The sequence below is a fragment of the Mustelus asterias genome, chromosome 11 (assembly GCF_964213995.1).
Source record: "Mustelus asterias chromosome 11, sMusAst1.hap1.1, whole genome shotgun sequence".
NCBI lineage: Eukaryota > Metazoa > Chordata > Chondrichthyes > Carcharhiniformes > Triakidae > Mustelus > Mustelus asterias.
Window position 1 is genome coordinate 97154500 of NC_135811.1, and position 20321 is coordinate 97174820.

At 41.3% G+C, this 20321-nt stretch overlaps 1 protein-coding gene across 1 annotated transcript in view; it reads left to right on the forward strand.

The window, feature by feature from the left end:
• Positions 1-20321, forward strand: part of kat2a (K(lysine) acetyltransferase 2A) — a 52400-nt gene that overhangs the window by 19665 nt on the left and 12414 nt on the right. Inside the window, exons 7-14 of the mRNA XM_078224043.1 lie at positions 434-540; positions 2483-2593; positions 5370-5506; positions 10073-10281; positions 10958-11084; positions 14076-14186; positions 14322-14465; positions 17854-17968. Of these exons, the coding sequence (XP_078080169.1) occupies positions 434-540; positions 2483-2593; positions 5370-5506; positions 10073-10281; positions 10958-11084; positions 14076-14186; positions 14322-14465; positions 17854-17968 (1061 nt within the window). The remainder of the gene's footprint in view (positions 1-433; positions 541-2482; positions 2594-5369; positions 5507-10072; positions 10282-10957; positions 11085-14075; positions 14187-14321; positions 14466-17853; positions 17969-20321) is intronic.

Below are 20321 nucleotides of genomic sequence, written 5' to 3' on the forward strand. Positions count from 1 at the left end.
AATGTTCCTAATCTCCCTTGAACTAGTTGTAAGAGAAAATCTCCTCCAGTGGGGAATCCGTGCAACCTGATCTACCCTACAAGGTTAAGCTCAATTCAAAGAGGAACGTATAATACAATTTCTGGAAAGTTTAACAATTCATCCCAATCATCCAACTAGCTTAGAAATCTTTATCTTAAAGTTACTTGTATTTTTCATGGCCTTATCCTGAAAAACAACTGTTTAAATGCACTTAGAATCTTAACCTTTTGGTCCCTCTGATAGTTCTGTAATGTAACTGGCATTTGCAACCTTTGTTAGGGTTCTGATATTAAACTATCTTTTAAGACATTTCAACAACAATTGTTTTTTTTTGATTAACAATCTTTCCAATATAGTAATTTTAGTTTGCACTATTTGTCCTGTCAACTCAGTTTTGTTTATTTTCTTGCAGATTTTTATCTATGCTGGAGGAAGAGATTTATGGCCAGAGTTCTCCAATTTGGGATTCTGATTTCACTTTGTCTGCTGCGGAAGGAGTGCAACTGGGACAACAGCCAGGTACCTGTCTCTAGAATCAATAGTTGCCGCAGATGTGCTCTCTCTCTGTCAGGCATCAGAAGATTCAGTGGAGAGCCCCAGCAGTGAAAGTTTGTCTGCTTGCCCTGCATTCTTTGTGAAATAAGTAGAAGCAGCTGGTGAGTTAGGCAAAAAGCTATCCCTAATTCAGAACTAACTGGTAGTCATGTTCAGTGATGCCACGCAATAGCTGGTGTTTGAGATGCAAAACCCTGTTTGCTAGTGAGAGAGGGTGCTTTTCCAAGGGTGATACTGAGAAATATTGATTCAGAATAACAAGAACTATAAAAGTGCATCTTGTAACTTTGCGAGTCCTGGTGTTGACTCTGTAAACCCAGTGTGAAAAGTCTTCATTACCCAGCACTATTTTTAGAAATTTGTTCATGGATTGTGGGCATTGCTTGCAAGGCTAGCATTGTTTACCATCCCTAATTGCCCTTGAGGTGGTAGTGGTGATTTGCCTTTGTGAACCATTGCCATTCATCTGGTACAGTGCACTCATAGTACTGCTGGGAAGGAAGTTCCAGGATTTTAATCCCATGACAATGAAGGAACAGCGATTTAGTTCCAAGTTGGGATGATGTGTTGTACCTTGAAGGGGAAATTTATGTGGTGATGTTCCCATGCATCTGTTGCCCTTGTTCTAAGGGTTTAGAAGGTGCTGTCAAAAGAGCCTTGTTGAGTTGCTGGAGTGCCTCTTGTATATGGTATATATTGCTGCCTCTGTGCGCCAATGGCGCGTGGTGTAAATGTTTAAGATGGTGGATTGAGTGCCAATCAAGTGGGCTGCATTGTCCTGGATGGTGTCAAACTTGGGTGTTGTTGGAGCTGTACGCACGCAGGCAAGTGGAGTGCATTTCATTGCATTTCTCACTTGTACCTTGTTGATGGTGGGCAAGTTTTGGGGATTTGGGAGATGAGTTACTCGCTGCAAAATTCCCAGCCTCTGACTTGCTCTTGTAGCCACAGTTTTTATATGGCTGGTTCTTGTCTATTATAACCTCCAGAATGTCGATAATGGGAGATTCAGCAATACTAATGCCATTGAATGTCATGGGGAGATGGTTGGATTCTGTCTTGTTGGAGATAGTAATTGCCAAGCCCCTGTATGTTGTATCTATGTGGTATCTGGTGTAATTCACCCCACAACTCTGCATGCAGTATTTTGGGGCTCTCAGGGCAATCAGTGCCCAAAATAAAACGGTGTTAACAAATGCAATTTCTCATTCAAGAAGTCTGAATCAAGTTGAGGATAAAATAAGTACAGATAGTATAGAATGAATGAGACCTAGTTACTAAAAGGTACATCTAGTACTTGAGAACAAACTGATTTTAAAACAAAAGATACCAGTCAAAAATAAAGGCCGCTTTATTACCCATTTCTTAAATGATATAATTTTACTGCATTCTATAATTTTTCTGCAAGTCTATGAACTTGATTTGGGTTTCCCTGTTTTAGGGATAGTGGTTGGAAATATCCAGACAGAAATCTGAGTGTATACAGAGCACTGACGGTTGTTCACAGCTTTGAACTTTGCATGCTTACTATCTAATAAAATGGACCCTTTTGGATTGGTAATGTTGCATATTATAAAGTAGCATGTGTGGAGACATATGTGGGATGGTAGCGTGCCTGTTAATTCCTAACTTTCATAAAGTACGATAGATTTTTGTGTTTTAATGCAGCTTCAGTCCTTGAAGGATTAATGCACTTTCCCCATACTAATTTGAAGCTAGAACTGCACTGCAGATATCCAATAGTGCTCAAGGACTGTCTTTCTGGTTGAATGTGCATCACTAAATGTAGCTTGGACATCAGATTATCTTCTACTGTATATATTTATTTTATGACGTGATGAATTTGTTCACAGCAACTTTGTGTTTTACAAAAACAATTTTTTATCACTGACATTTTATTTTTCAGCTGTCAGTCCATCCCCAGTGCCTAGTATCCCTACATCAAGCAGAAACATCAATTGTAGCTCAAGTCCAGCATCCATTAGTGTTGACATGGGGGTCTCTGAGCCAGAACCAGGTAATTACTTTGTTACTGTGAACTGAGTCTTTTAATCTGATATTTGTGTTAGAAAATTGTAATGCAGTTACATAACTAATGCATGTTTTGCATGTAAAGTGTTTGGCCTAGAATCTTTTCAGTAGATCAGCTGGTGATCACTATATTGTAAGATTAGGATTTTTTTTTAGAAGTTTCTCTTTTTTTTAAGTCTGTCTATTCAAGTTAAGATGTCTTAAGACAAACCACTATGATACAGCAGTCAATTTAATTGATGAAGATCTCAGCCAGCTTTGTAGTGCTTGGTACTTGTCGAGTAAGGACCTGCCATTTAGTATAACAAATGGAAAGCAGCAAATATGAAGTGCCAGATAATGGATGATGTGCTGTAGCGTTACTTAGATATTCAAGGCTTAACCTAGCTGTGTTTGCCGAGATCAGCCACTGCTGTTCTGTTCACATCACATTTGCTGCTTTTCTCAAAGTGTAGTTTTACATCTTAAACACATGGTGGCATCAATCCTCTATTTATCAATGTTTTAAATTATTACTAACCTTGTATAACATAGCAATGATTTACTGCAATGTGGTTTGGAAATTCACCTTTTAACTGTAATGACCTGATGGCCCAGTTTTGAAAGCTGAAGTGAAAGAGGAAGCGTAATGTCCAACAAATCAACTTTGTGATCCCTGTAAATGGGTTACATCATGGTTACTTTGTCTGATTTACCATCTTGCACAGTTTCATCTGTTTGATCCAATTTTTGGCAGTATACGCAGTAAGATTCTTTTCTTCTCCTTCCTCCTCAACATCTTAAAATCCTTGCTATGTGACATAGGGCGACATGGTGACAGTGGTTAACACTGCTACCTCACAGCGCCAGAGACGCAGGTTCGATTCCCGGCTTGGGTCACTGTCTGTGTGGAGTCTGCATGTTCTCCCCATGTCTGCGTGGGTTTCCTCCGGGTGCTCCGGTTTCCTCCCACAGTCCGAAAGATGTGCTGGTTAGGTGCATTGGCCGTGCTAAATTCTCCCTCAGTGTACCCGAACAGGTGCCGGAATGTGGCGACTAGGGGATTTTCACAGTAACTTCATTGCAATGTTAATGGAAGCCTACTTATGACAATAAATAAACTTTGTCTGTCAAGGAAGGTGGGTTAAATTTTCTTCTGCTTGCCTCCTTTCACTCTTCCTATTTGATACAATATTTCCTGTTTGAAGGATGGGGTTAAGACCATAAGACCATAAGAAATAGGAGCGGAAGTAAGGCCATTCGGCCCATCGAGTCCACTCCACCATTCAATCATGGTTGATTTCAACTCCATTTACCCGCTCTCTCCCCATAGCCCTTAATTCCTCGAGAAATCAAGAATTTATCAATTTCTGTCTTGAAGACGCTCAACGTCTCGGCCTCCACAGCCCTCTGTGGCAATGAATTCCACAGACCTACCACTCTCTGGCTGAAGAAATTTCTCCTCATCTCTGTTCTAAAGTGACTCCCTTTTATTCTAAGGCTGTGCCCCCGCGTCCTAGTCTCCCCTGCTAATGGAAACAACTTCCCTACGTCCATCCTATCTAAGCCGTTCATTATCTTGTAAGTCTCTATCAGATCTCCCCTCAACCTCCTAAACTCCAATGAATATAATCCCACGATCCTCAGACGTTCATTGTATGATTTATTTCAAAGTCTTTGTCAGTATCACTGATAAATTAGAATAAAGGGGGATAGTTCACCCTTGAATTCCCGTCATTCTGCTTCGGGAGAACTTTGCTTTTTCTTGTTTCCTCTTCCTAAATGACCTGAGAGCAGCTCAAGTGTGCAGATTATCATAAGAACAGACGAAGTGCCCCGGTCCCAAAAGATGATGGATGATAAATGAAGATTCTGACTAGGGCGGATACTTGTTTTCTTCGATTCTCCCTTCAGTTTTCTCCAGTTATTTTGCTTGTATTGGAAGTGGTCAATCCTGCTGGGATATGATTTCACTAGTATCATGGCTTCACTTTGCATCAGAATCTGGGCAGCTTGGGTCAGTTTCACAGTAACTTAATTGCAATGCTAATGTAAGCCTACTTGTGACTAACAAACTTTAGGTTAGTTAGCAGTAGTGTCATCATAGCTAATGCCAGCCTTGTGATCCAATTGATAATAGACATGAAGTTCTTGAAAAGCTGCACTGAATACAGGTCAAGCTATTTCTGCAAACACAAACAGTGAATATGTGAGACTGCTTTATTCATAGAAATCATATAATCCCTACAGTGCAGAGGGAGGCCATTTGGCCCACCGAGCCTGTACCGACAACAGTGCCACCCAGGCCCTATCCCTGTAACCCCACATATTTACCCTGCCAATCCCCCTGACACTAAGGATCAATTTACCACAGTCAATCCCTCTAACCCACACATTTTTGGAGTGTGGGAGAAGCCAGAGCACCCGGAGGAAACTCAGGCAGACCAGGGGAAAATGTGCAAATTCCACACAAGCACTGATCCAAAGCCAGAATTGAAGTCGGGTCCCTGGCGCTGGGAGGCAGCAGTGCTAACCACTGACCCACCGTGCATTTTGATGGCATCCCAATCCGGTCTTTATCCAATAACCATGCACAAATGCTTCCAAGACAGAAATTATGAGACGAGGTGGAGTACTCCTATCATCAATTCTGTCTGAGATGAGTCACCTTAAGAGTGCTGACAAGCGATTGACTCTGTGACTTGTCTGGCACTATGCATTGCATAAATTTACCTGTTTACTGAATATTCAAATATTTCAAGCTAATTGTTTGTCCATCACAGGAGAGAAAAGGAAAATGTCTGAAACTATGACACTAGAAGATGCGAAGAGGATGCGTGTGATGGGTGACATTCCTATGGAGCTGGTTAATGAAGTAATGTTGACTATCACCGATCCAGCAGCCATGTTGGGTCCAGAGGTAAGTCACTGCTTAAGATAATGGAATGCACATGCTAGTCACATCACTTTCATCCAAGAAATTCAATATCACTCCGTCCTGAAAGCAGATCCGAATGGGTATTGGCTGCGTGAATAATGTCTGGACTAGGATCAATTGTGATGCCAATTTGTATCTCGACTTTTTTCTCCCCTTGCTCAGTCTCTCCCCAGCTGCAACCATGACTCTGTCAACGCCCTCCGCCACTTTAATAGTTTCATGTTTCCTGGCCCATCTGTCCTTTTCACTATGGCATCCAAAGCCTCTATATCATTAGTCTCCAGGGCAACCTGAGGGTGCTCCACTTTTTCCTTGAATGGAAACTCAACTAGTCTCCATCCACTACTGCGCTCCTCCCCTTGTTGAACTTATTCACGCATTGAAAAAAAATCTTTTGACTACGCTCACTTACCCCAATGGAAACTTGTATGGGTCCTGGCTACGCTCGCCTTTCAGTGGGGTTTTTTTGAGAATTTGTTGTTCCAGTGCTATTCAGGTCCCACCCCTCACCTCTTTTTGTGGTAAATTGATGATTGTTGGAGATACTTAGGGACATAGAAACAGGATTGGTTTCCTCCTTTTGCCCCACAACCTGAAAAGTTTAATCAACCTCGCTCCCAATTTCTACCCTTCCCTCGCCTTCACATAATCCAACTCCATGTCACCCCTTCCATTTACTTTGCTGTCTCCCTTTCTAAAGTTGACCAATGTATACGGTAAGCTCACTGTTTCCCACATATACTTTGATTTTGCTTCTTCCCATCCCACTTCTTATAAGGACCCTGATTTTCGGTCTTCGTTGCGTCTGTTCTGACAATTATACTTTACGTATCAGAGCTTTCAGGATATTTTCCTTTTTCGTTAAAGAAAAATTCTCCACCGCTTTGGCCATTCCATTTGTTGCACCTTCTCTCATCTCTTCTCTCTCCAGAACTACAGTACGGTTTCTCTTGTCCTCTACCCCGCCAGCATCTACATTCACTGAATTATCTGCCATTTCTCTTAGATTTCTGCCCGCCACTACCTACATCTTCCCCTCCTCTCCACTTTTAGCACTCCAAAGCTGAATGTTCACGGCATGACACCCTAGTCCACACTTTGATCACCACTAAAGCCATTCTTCCCCACCCAGTATCATCTTCCTGGCTAGCATAGGAATACATTACTGTTCTATTGCATCCTCCCATCCCACCATCCAGTGTCCAAACACTGCTACCAGGTGAGATTGTCATTAAAGTACTTCTTTCAATTTGATATTAATTGCTCACGATGCAGTCTCCTCTACAATGGCTAGACCAAATGCAAATTGTGTGATGGTTCTGTGGAACAACTTGGCTCACTCAACAAAGATTACCCTGAGTTCACTTAACATTTCAATCCTCTGCCTCATTTCTACTCTTGAACTTTCTGTTTTTGGCCGTGCACTAATGTTCTAATGAAGGTTTAAGAGAAACAGCATCTCGTTTTTTGCTTAAGCACTTTACAGCCATCTGGACTCAAATTTGAGCTCAACGAGTTCCGAACACAACCACTGGTCCCATTTTCTGGACAGCAATTATTGGTAATGATTCTGCTATTTCCATTTACACCTATAGACCAGCTTTTGTTTCTTCACTTATCCTATTACCACCAACCTTTTGTTATCTATTCTCTCCTGTTTTCCATCCTATCAAAATGTTTTTTTTCCTCACTTGCCCTTGCCCAACCTTTGCATTTGCTTAAAAGCTGTTACAGTTTTAACATTTTCCAGTTCTAATGAAAGGCTATCAACCTGAAACATCAACTTTTGTTTCTTTCCACTGATGCTCAGTGTTTCAGCATTTTCTATTTCTATTTCAGATTATAGCATTCGAAGGATTTTGTTTTTGTGTTAGTGGTGGAACTTGGCCATGTTAACATCCCAAAATGGTATTTTTTAACTTTGAGAGCTTGTGTTGCTTCCCACCAAAGTGCAACACTGCTCAGTGTCTGAGAAATTGGAGGTGTTCAGGATAGGACAGCAATTGTTTTCTTTCCCTGGGGTGTGTTCAACTTCTGTATCCAGAGGAAGCTAATGTATGGAAAATTATCAGTATGTATTGCTTAAATTTACAAGTCAGCTGTGCACAATAAATGAGTAAATGAAGCCGCCACTTCTTGTTTCTCATGTCCCATAGAGGTTTACAGCATGGAAACAGGCCCTTCGGCCCAACTTGTCCACGCCGCCCTTTTTTTAAAAACCCCTAAGCTAATCCCAATTGCCCGCATTTGGCCCATATCCCTCCATACCCATCGTACCAATGTAACTATCTAAAATCTAAATGCTTTTTAAAAGATAAAATTGTACCCGCCTCTACTACTACCTCTGGCAGCTTGTTCCAGACACTCACCACCCTCTGTGTGAAATAAATTGCCCCTCTGGACACTTTGGTATCTCTCCCCTCTCACCTTAAACCTATGCCCTCTAGTTTTAGACTCCCCTACCTTTGGGAAAAGATATTGACTATCTACCTTGTCTATGCCCCTCATTATTTTATAGACCTCTATAAGGTCACTCCTCAGCATCCTATGCTCCAGAGAAAAAAGTCTTTTCAGCCTCCTTATAACTCCATCCATCAAGTCCTGGTAGCATCCTAGTAAATCTTTTCTGCACTCTTTCTAGTTTAATAATATCCTTTCTATAATAGGGTGACCAAAATTGCACACAGTATTTCAAGTGTGGCCTTACCGATGTCTTGTACAACTTCCAACAAGACGTCCCAACTCCTGTATTCAATGTTCTGACCGATGAAACTAAGCATGCCGAATGCCTTCTTCACCACTCTGTCCACCTGTGACTCCACTTTCAAGGAGCAATGAACATGTACCCCTAGATCTCTTTGTTCTGTAACTCTCCCCAACGCCCTACCATTAACTGAGTAAGTCCTGCCCTGGTTCAATCTACCAAAATGCATCACCTCGCATTTGTCTAAATTAAACTCCATCTGCTATACGTCAGCCCACTGGCCCAATTGATCAAGATCCCGTTGCAATTGGAGATAACTTTCTTCGCTGTCCACTATGCCACCAATCTTGGTGTCATCTGCAAACTTGCTAACCGTGCCTCCTATATTCTCATCCAAATCATTAATATAAATGACAAATAACAGTGGGCCCAGCCCTGATCCCTGAGGCACACCGTTGGTCACAGGCCTCCAGTTTGGAAAACAACTCTCTACAACCACCCTCTGGCTTCTGTCAAGAAGTCAATTTTGTATCCATTTAGATACCTCACCTTGGATCCCATGAGATTTAACTTTATGCAACAACCTACCATGCGATACCTTGTCAAAGGCCTTGCTAAAGTCCATGTAGACAACATCAACTACCCTGCCCTCATCTACCTTCTTGGTTACCCCTTCAAAAAAACTCAATCAAATTTGTGAGACATGATTTTCCACTCACAAAGCCATGCTGACTGTCCCTAATCAGTCCTTGCATCTCTAAATGCCTGTAGATCCTGTCTCTCAAAATACCTTCCAACAATTTACCCACCACAGATGCGAGGCTCACTGGCCTGTAGTTCCCAGGCTTTTCCCTGCAGCCCTATTTAAACAAAGGCACAACATTATGTCTTCAATTGATTATTTAGATAAGACTGCAATAACATTTCTCTACTAGTTCATCTATTTTGCTCTGAAGAAGAGTCATACGGACTCAACATTAACTCTGCTTCTCACGCCACAGATGCTGCCAGACCTCCTGAGTTTTTCCAACATTTTCTGTTTTTCTTTCAGATTTCCAGTGTCTGTAGTATTTTGTCTTTTATTACCATCCATTTCTCTTTAGAACAAATCTCTCCCTGGAAGTTTGGATATATGAGGAAGCAATATGAGAATCGTAGAATCATGCAGTGCAGAAGGAGGCCGTTAGGCCCATCGAGTCTACACCGATCACTATCCCATCCAGACCCTATCCCCATAACCCCATGTATTTACCATAGCTAGTCTCCCCGACACTAAGGGCAATTTAGCATGGCCAATCAACCTAATTCCTTGGAGAGTGGGAAGAAACTGGAGCACCTGGAGAAAACCTACACAGACACGGGGAGAACATGCAAACTCCACACAGTGACCCGAGGCCGGAATTGAACCCGGGCCCCTGACACTGTGAGGCAGCAGTGCTAACCATTGTGCCACCCTTTTTTTTTCAGATTCCAGCATCCTCAGTATTTTATTTATTAGTCTCGCAAGTAGGCTTACATTAACACTGCAGTGAAGTTACCGTGAAAATCCCCCAGTTGCCACACTCCGGCACCTGTTTGGGTACACTGAGGGAGAATTTAGCATGGCCAATGCACCTCGCCAGCACGTCTTTCGGACTGTGGGAGGAAACCGTAGCACCCGCAGGAAATCCACACAGACACTGGGGCAATGTACAGACTCTGCAGACAGTGACCCCAAGCTGGGAATTGAACCCCGGTCCCTGGCGATGTGAGGCAGCAGTGCTAACCACTGTGTCACCAAGCCGATTAAGAATTAAAAGCATATCAGTTGCTCATCAAGGATTTTATTTTTGGATTTCTTTCAGACAAATTTGTTGTCTGCAAATGCAGCTCGGGATGAAGCTGCACGTCTGGAAGAGCGGAGAGGTGTCATTGAATTTCATGTCATAGGAAACTCGCTTTCTCAGAGGTCGAATAAGAAAATAATGATGTGGCTGGTTGGCTTGCAAAATGTTTTCTCACACCAGTTACCACGAATGCCAAAAGAGTACATCACACGGCTTGTCTTTGATCCGTAAGTGTGTTTGAGTACTTTATAATGCAGGTCTTTCACAAATGAAATTGTCATGTTATAAATAGCAATTATTTTTTTCTGAATGTCCGTTTGTTTGATAAATAGAGAAAGTAGAAGTTCGATGTGCTGTCAGGCTAACTGATGGTTATGATTTTAATTTTGGTCACAATTCAGTGAATTTGTATGTAAACCATTTTGAAATTTACTCAGCTAGAAGTAGTGATAATTGCAAATGAAATTTTAAATGCATTCCTTTGGACCACATTGAAATTTTTTGGGGGGAGAATGAGTCATCTTTGCAAATGTATTTTTGATGTTGCTACATATTACCAGAATAGGAATTTTATCCAATATGTGTTCCCTTAAGTGAAATGTCCTGAATTGTGACTTCTTGAAATCAGAGTACTTAAAATTGACAACAAAAATAATCATGCGTTTGTTGATCTGCCCACCTGTTTAATTCTTGCTTTAAATTGCAATTTATGTTGACATTTTAGATGTGTTCGCTCAAACAGGAACCAGCGAGTGTTACACTGTTACTTGTGTAAGCGTCAAAAGTAATCTTTTAAGTACGAACTTAAAGACATTATAACTTTTGTTTGAGTTTATTTTCAAGTAAACTTTCCAAACCCAGTTTCAACCGTTGCGTGATATGTGATACATCCTGTTCCTACAGAAAGCACAAGACCCTGGCCCTGATTAAGGATGGTCGAGTCATTGGAGGGATCTGTTTCAGGATGTTTCCCACCCAAGGATTCACCGAGATTGTATTTTGTGCTGTTACGTCCAATGAGCAAGTGAAGGTAAGGAATAATGCTCTGGAGTGTAAGCCAGTGATTTCTGATGATGCAAAAGTTTGTAGCACATGTAAGTGATGGAGTTTTCTTCTTGGCTGCAATCTATTGCTTTTTTATGGAAGTGAACCTTCAAATTTAAAATAAGGACTTGAGAAGGATTTGTTGGTAACTGAGAAACCATCTTTTCTGAAATTATTAACAAGCCAATGTTGCCTTAAAATCTAGGTAATACTACAGTTAAATTCATTCATTAGCATTTGCCAATTTATCATCAAACACAAGGTTTTGCATTATTTTAAGAGCTCTGAGATTTTTGTTGCTCTTGTTTACATCCAAAAATAATGTCTGTGAGCATATTTTCCTTAGCATCATTTATCAAGGATACTAATAATGCTTGGGGGGGGGACACTGTGAATAGGTACTGAAGATGTTCCGTCTTTTTGCTACGCGAGTGATTACAATTATGTATCACACTGAGAAATGAGCATGGAAATTTTAAGTGATTTAAGGTGACAGTGTAAGGGATCAGAGATGACCTATAATCCATGACCGTCAAGCTTAATTCCTGTTAACTGGTTCTTTCATCTTTCTCCAACTTGTTTGCTTCAGACGAGAAAGTTCATTCTAAACTTTGCATAATGTACAACATGTCTCATGTAAAACATTTAGTGAGCAGAGTGCCAACGAGCCAGTATTAAAATGCAGGCAATAAAAGAAAACAATGCAATCGACTGCCAACATCTAAAACGAATTGTGGCTCCAATGTAAAGATGTTATGCATTTTAACACCCCATACATCTTAAACATTGGTTATCACCGTTCTAAGGAGATCTGCACTGCAAGGTTTGACAGATCGTTCAGTATCCTTATCGGTTTCACAACTGTGAAAGTTTCAGACAATTAGTGAAAGGACAGAATGTACATATATTGTATCTAAGAGGGAGCGGGGAAAGAAAGCATTCATCTTTTCTCATCTTTTCAAAGGAATGCTCACAAGTCTGGGAATTCTTCACAAGGAATGCTGATGCAATTTTACAATTAATGTTCATCCAGTTATTAATGTTTTATTCAAACAAAACTTTATTCCAAACTTTGCATCAAGCACAGGTTATTTCGCGTAAAGCAGTTAGTGAACGCAGTGCTGAAAGCCAATATTAATATGCAAACAGTAAAAACAAAATATGTAGAACAGATTGCGCTTCAAATGTAGAGATGTTATGTATTTTAAAATGGCACATGTTTTGCACATTGACTTTCTCCCCTCTCAAGGCAAACACTACAAAATTTAACAGACATGTTTGTCAAGGGTCACAGTTGCATGGCAAATCTTTGCACCAATTTCAACAACAATCAAAAAACTGAAATGGTTGGCGTGTCCATAGATCCATGCTCCCCTCTCCCTGTTCTTACAAACCAAATTTTAACGAGGAAAAATCATAAATATTCTCAATAACTGTGATGCATTATCACTCCTTGGCATATGTGCAGCTTTTGACAGAGTTGACCCACACCATTATTTCCTAGCACCATTGTTCCATTATTTACTTGAGACTGACCTTGTTTGGTTCCATTCCTGGCATCCAATCACAGCCAACACTTCCCTAGTAATGAACAATTACCTCTGATCTATCCGAGGTTCCTTCATTATCCTCACCAACATGCTTCTCTTTGGCAAGACCAGCTGCAGATTTGAGGTCAATGCATTGCCTTTCTTGATGCTTTCCATTGCCTCTGTGCTATCGGACTCCTCGTCTTAACACCCAATCTTGGATCACCTGGAATTTCTTCAGGCTAAGCCGTGAGGGGACCAATGTTATCATTTTGACCCCGTCCCAGGCTATAGTCTCGAGGTGAAGCTGACCTTTCCCACTCTTCATCCCTGGCTTTACCAGGGTAGCAAGTCCATCCCCATATCCCCTCCCTCCATCCTTGGCCTGTCAACTTCCATCTCTGACAATGCCCGGCTCTGCCCTTACCTCAGCCGATTTGCTGCTGCTGAAATTCTCAAATGTATCTTGTCACCTCTATTCCGATGCTGTGCAGGCTGGTCTTTGTCATTGTCCATAAATTCAGCTCATCCCAGGCTCCGCTGTGCTGTACTGCTTAGCCATCAGCCCAGTTTTCACTGACTTGCTGCTGGTTCCCCATCGTATTAAATTAAGATTCTTATCCTTATTATTCTTAACTCGTCTTTCAACCCATCCCTATTTTTGCTTCATATCTTTGCAGAGTGCCTAGGGATTATTTATTTATAAATGATGCAATAGAAAATTCAGGTTATTGTGGCTTTCTTTTAACCTATCATAATTTCAGAAAAATGCATGATGTATAATTTATAGGATTTGTTTATCATCCTACCAATGAATTAATTTGTTGGATAATTATGGGGAGGCGATGGCCTAGTGGTATTATCGCTAGACCATTAATCCAAAAACTCAGCTAATGTTCTGGGGACCTGGGTTTGAATCCCACCACAGCAGATGGTGGAATTTAAATTCAATTAAAAAATCTGGAATTAAGAATCTACTGATGACCATAAAACCATTGTCGATTGTCAGAAAAACCCATCTGGTTCACTAGTATCCTTCCGGGAAGGAAATCTGCTGTCCTTACCTGGTCTGGCCTACATGTGAGTCCAGAACCGCAGCAATGTGGTTGACTCTTAACTGCTTCTGAAATGGCCTAGCAAAGTATTCAGTTTCAAGTGCAATTAGGGATAGGCAAAAAATGCTGGCAAACCAGCGATGCCCATGTCCCATGAGTGAATTTTTAAAAATCTCAACCATTGGACAGATGTTTAATCTCAAATCTGTTTTTATACTACTGATTCTGTTCTTAACAGCAGTTGAAACTTCAATGACACAGAGCTTTGCACCAATGTGATCCTGGGGCTTGGGGTGAGGTTTTCACTGAAGCTGTGCAATTATATGTTCCCACATAGGAGCAGCAGTAAATGCAAGGTATTAAATATTAATAAAACCTATTTCCATGTGGCAGGGTTATGGGACACATTTGATGAATCATCTGAAAGAATACCACATTAAGCACAACATTCTGCACTTCCTGACGTATGCTGATGAATATGCCATTGGCTACTTCAAAAAGCAGGTACCGCTCCTCTCCAGCTCAATGCTTTCTCTCTCCCTCTGTCAGAATAAAAGAGCAAAATCTAATGACTTCAATACATAATACTCATTTTTTTAAAAATAAATTGAATATAGCTTTTTATGCTTTATTCTTCAGGGATTTTCAAAAGATATAAAAGTTCCCAAAAGTCGTTACGTGGGCTACATCAAGGATTATGAAGGAGCAACGTTGATGGAATGTGAACTTAATCCCAGAATCCCATACACAGAATTATCCCATATTATTAAGAAGCAAAAAGAGGTAAGGACACTGGAAAAGCATTATTTTTATAGCTGGAGGCCTTCATTTTGGTATATTTGACGTAGAAATGCAGTAATATTGAAAAATAGATGTGTGCACTGAACACAAGGCATTAACTGAAGCAAAGAGTTCTGAGGGCTTCAGAAGTATTAAAGTCTGGCTCCAATGCCAGACTTTAATACTTCTATTGATTGAACCATTCTTTCTAACAATTATATATTCTTTATATATCTGCAAAATTTTAAACCTGCATGAACAGTTTGTTCATTTTTTCATCGTCAATTCTTGTGTTCACATTTCTAATTATATAAACTTGTCACGTTATAATTGCACCCTCCTTCCAATGGAAGGGCAGCAACATCAACGCTGGTTTGAGGGCACCATGACGGTGATAAACGGTGTCCTTATAAATATGAATATTAGTTTATAATGAAAATATAGCAAAATGAGAAAAAGGTGTATTTTTTATTCATTCATGAGATATGGGTGTTGCTGGCTGGCCAGCATTTATTATGTGGAGATGTCGGCGTTGGGCTGAGGTAAACACAGTAAGAAGTTTAACAACACCAGGTTAAAGTCCAACCGGTTTATTTGATAGAAAAGCCACAAGCTTTCGGAGCCTTAAGCTCCTCCTTCAGGTGAGTGGGAATTCTGTTCACAAACAGGGCATATAAAGACACAAACTCAATTTACAGAATAATGGTTGGAATGCGAATACTTACAGCTAATCAAGTCTTAAAGGTACAAACAATGTGAGTGGAGAGAGCATTAAGACAGGTTAAAGAGTGGTGTCCTGTCTGGAGACGATACACATCTCTTTAACCTGTCTTAATGTTCTCTCCACTCACATTGTTTGTACCTTTAAGACTTGATTAACTGTAAGTATTCGCATTCCAACCATTATTCTGTAAATTGAGTTTGTGTCTTTATATGCCCTGTTTGTGAACAGAATTCCCACTCACCTGAAGAAGGAGTTTAAGGCTCCGAAAGCTTGTGGCTTTTGCTACCAAATAAACCTGTTGGACTTTAACCTGGTGTTGTTAAACTTCTTACAGCATTTATTGCCCATCCCTAGTTGCCCCTTGAGAAGGTGGTGGTGAGCTGCTGCCTTTAAACGCTGCAGTCCATGTGCTGTGCATTGTCCCATAATTAGGGAGGGAATTCCAGGATTTTAACCCAGTGACTGCGAAGGAACGGCGATATCTTTCCAAGTCATGATGGTGAGTGGCTTGGAGAGGAACTTGCAGGTGGTGGTCCCATGTATCTGCTGCCCCTTGTCCTTCTAGGCAGACTGAAATATGGTCTCTGCCACTTGGTCCAATTATGCACCGACCTCTAATGCCAAAACAAAGTGCCTGTAATGATTCTGCTGTTGCCATTTACAGCTCCTCTGGACTCATCTTTTGTTTATTTACCTATTCCTTTACCCACGCCCTTTTACCTTGCATTGTTGCCCTTTTGGTCATTTTATCACCTCTTCCTCCCACCATTCACAGAACTAACCTTTTGGTCTTTTCTCCCCACCACCCCCCACCAAAGATACCTCTTCCACTTATGAAGAAAGGTCACCAACCTGAAACCTTAACTCTGTTTTTCACTCACTAGATGCTGACTGACTTCATGAGTATTTCCAGAACTTCCTGTCTTTCTTTCAGATTTACAATATCTGCAGTTTTTTTGCTGCCTTTGTCATTGGAAGTCATTTTCAGCCGCCTATGGATGCCTGCTAATGTTTCTTTTATTGGTCAGAGATTCATACGTGAAATGAGTAATGCAAATACAATGCAAATAAAATTCTCTGGTCCACCACATCATGCGATAGTGCTATAATATCACTGTGTTTTTTAGCAACAGAATGCTAGAAAATGTCCCGTTCACTTGGTCTGAAATCAGGAAACTGAATGCGTAGTCATATTTTATCACCTTGAGTAAGTCAGCTAAAACTGATAGCTAATGAAATTAGGAAAGCTGTACAAATCTTATTTAAACAGACTCCACAATACATGCCTCCGTGGGATTAAGTAGGAATAGCCTGGACGTGGCAAGAAACCAGTTTAAGCCCCTTGAGAGCTTAATTAAGGACATTCCCCTGATGCTGACTGGGTTTTCAACGGCACAGGGTGGTACCTGTCACATCAGGAGGCTGTCTGTGAAATGGCCAATGACAGGTGGGTACCAGAGCCAAAAACTCCATTCAATGTGGAAGATGCTGTTCCAGAAGTTAGCCACAATTGTGGCAGTGCCTGTTACCTTGTATGGGGTTTCGCCCACATGTTCGACAGCTCCAAACCTTCTGGCTCTCTATGTTCTGTGGCTGGCAGTTTAGGAATATAGGCACCTTCAGCAGCATCCACTTCTAAAAGGGGAGCTGCCAACCTTTGACCACTGAACGACATCCAACTGGCCCTCTGAGCCCACCTGATATCCTTATTTGGACTTAGTTCCCGAAACTGGACACTTGTTTGACCATCTCCTCCAAAATTCACCCTTTAGACCTTTGAGCTGGCATTTTTGGGTTCCTGACCCTCATTTCAACCTGAAGGTGGGATAGTGATCTGGAGGCGCAAGCCCTGTCCATAGTCTGTAAAACATACAGTACCATGTGAGAGTGAATATTTATTTAAACATTCCAATATTTAATATTTATCTCTAGTTGCCTGATAGATTCTCTCATAGCTTTTTTTGGTGCAGGCATTGGCATTGTTAAGTAACGTTACTGTGTAACAGCTATAGCATTCTGTACTGCAGAGTTACATTTCCCCCAGAATTCATACACGCATAAGCAAAATAGTTGAATTACAGGAATCATAGAATCCTACACTACAGAAAGAGGCCATTCGACCCTTCGAGTCTGCACCGACAACAATCCCACCCAGGCCCTATCCCCGTAACCCCATGTATTTAACCTCTTGATCCTCCTGACACTTAAGGGGCAATTTAGCATGGCCAAAGCACCTAATCAGCACATCTTTGGACTGTATGAGGAAACCAGAGCACCTGGAAGAAACCCATGCAGACACAGAGAGAACATGCAGACTCCACACACACGGTGACCCAAGCCGGCAATCGAACCCAGGTCCCTGGTGCTGTGAGGCAAGCAGTGCTAACCACCGTGCCGCTCCATAGATACTGAAACCATGAGTTGTCAGCTACTGAGCACTCATTGAATAAGACAATGCAAATAATACAGACCATTTAAAATGATTCATGTTCCAGTTTAGAGAGACTTTAACAATAAACAGAGTACTGTACGTGCTGAGCACTTGCAGAAGGTGGAGAGCTTTTTTTCTGTCCCTTGTCAAATCAATCACAGTTCCAGAGATAAACTAGTACTCAAATATTTACAGCCAATTCTAATTTAAGTCACAAACTTCTGCCTCCCATACAGATCATAAAGAAGCTGATCGAGAGGAAGCAAGCACAGATTCGGAAGGTTTACCCTGGTCTTACCTGCTTCAAGGAAGGAGTTCGGCAGATACCCATAGAGAGTATACCTGGAATTCGTAAGTGTTCCATTTCAGAAGAGTGAATACAGAATGCATTGAAAAGCTGAAGGTACATCGACCATGGGAATGTATTAGATACTGTAAATATCATTATGCCGGAAGTGTATGGTAAACGATACAGGGATGTATGTGGTCTGCTCAAATGTGGACTTGTTCTCTGAGCAAGATATAAATAAGTTGTAGTTAATATGCAGATAATAAATTAATAGTGAGCTGTTATTGGAATCAGTGGGGATGGGCAGTCAACAATTTGGAAATGTGATTAAGTATCTGACAAAACATTTGGCAGAAGGATAGAAGTAATGTGAGGCGAGAATATTTTTCAAAGTGAATCAGTTTCCCCAGCTCTGCCAGTCTCTAATATCCATCAGTGAAACTAGATTAATTGAAATTTTCAGAACTAAGATAGTGTTTTTTTTTAGACAAGTGTATTGAGGGTTTTACAGAACAAACGCAGGTGGATGAAGTTGAGGTGCAGGCCAGCCATGGTACTGAACAGGCTCTTGGTACTGAGTGGCCTATTCGTGTCCCATTTTTTTGTAAATGAGATTTCCTGCACACTGGATTCTTGGGATTACATGAGTAATGATGAGGACTATTTAAGAGATAATAATGATATGAAAACTATTCCTCAGCAATCCAACTGTGCAGCCCATAAATAGAAATATGTTACATCCCAACTGAGTTCCCGTGGAAAGTAGTTGCAGAACTTGCACAGTGTATGATGTGTCCATAATGTCGGCCCAGGCTCAGTTGGTAGCACTCTTGCCTCTGAGTCAGAAGGTTGTGGATTGAACTACCACTTCACAGAGTTGATTAGACAAATCTAGGCTAGCACTCCAGTGCTGTACTGAGGGAGTGCTGCACTGTCAGAGGTGCCCTCTTTCAGTTAAACTGAAACCCTCGTCAGCTCTCCAAGGTGGATGCAGATGATCTCATGTCATTATTGCGCAGAAGAGCCAAGAGAGTTATCTTCACTGTCCTGACTAATATTCATCCCTCAATCAACATCACATAAAATAGATTATCTGGTCATTATCACATTGCTTTTTGTGGGAATTTGCTGTGTGCAAATAAGCCGCCGAGGTTCTTGCATCACAGCAGTGGCTACATTTTGAAACTGCTTCACTGGTTGTACGATGCGTTGAGACATTCTGAGGTTGTGAATGGCACTATGTAAATGCATGTATCAGAGTCATAGAGTCATGCAATCATACAGTGCAGAAAAGGATCTTCGGCCCACTGAGTCTGCACTGACAATATCTACCACTGAAGGACAACAGCTACCACTTGTCCCATATCCTTGAATAATGTGACATTTCAAGTGTTCATCCAAATATTTGTAAGGTTTCCAGCTTCGACTACCTTCCCAAGCAGTGCATTCAAATTCCCACGATCTCCTGAGTGAAAAAGGTTTTTCTCAAATCTCCTCTGAATCCCCTGTCCCTTACCCTAAAAGTATGCCTCTTGTGATTGACCCTTCAACCAAGGGGAACAGCTTTTCCCTACTCTCTCTCTCTCCATACCCCTCATTGTCTTATACAACTTAGCCCCCCCCCAGCCGCCTTGTGTCTTTCTCAGTTGTGAAAACAGGAATAATTTCTTGAGTGCATGTTCCCAAATGTGCCAGCCTCTAATGTTCATCAATGAAATGAGGTTCCTCATCTGGATTGAGGAATCTTTTTCTTGAATCTTCTGGGTGGTGATACCACTACTGCTATATGTGTGCATATCTTTGTTTCATCTGTACTACTCCAGCATCCTTTTGAACAAGCCTCCATCCCAACATCTGTCTAAATAGTTAAAGGCTTTACAGTTTGCACCAGTGTTTTTCAAGACAAAGGATTTCATAAATGTCAAGCATCCCAATGGCAAAAGTTTATTTTATTAGTGTCACAAGTAGGCTCACGTTAATACTGTGATGAAGTTACTGTGAAAATCCCCTAGTCGCCACACTCGGGCGCCTGTTCGGGTACACCAAGGGAGAATTTAGCATGGCCAATGCACCTAACCAGCACGTCTTGCGGACTGTGGGAGGAAATCGGAGCACCTGGAGGAAACCCACGCAGACACGGGGAGAATGTGCAGACTCTGCACAGACAGTGACCCAACCCAGGTCCCTAGCGCTGTCAGGCAGCAGTGCTAACCACTGTGCCACGCTTTGATAATTGAGCCAAGTATTCACTATCTGTCAAGTTAATAATCTAATAATTATCTAAGTGAGACACCAATTGTAGTTCCATTTGCTCAGCAGTTAGAGAAAGGTACCAGTGAGGAGCTGATAACCGGTACAAAACCGAGGAGTCAAGCTTGTTCTTCCCCCAAATCAGTCAAATTACTTGTACAATTT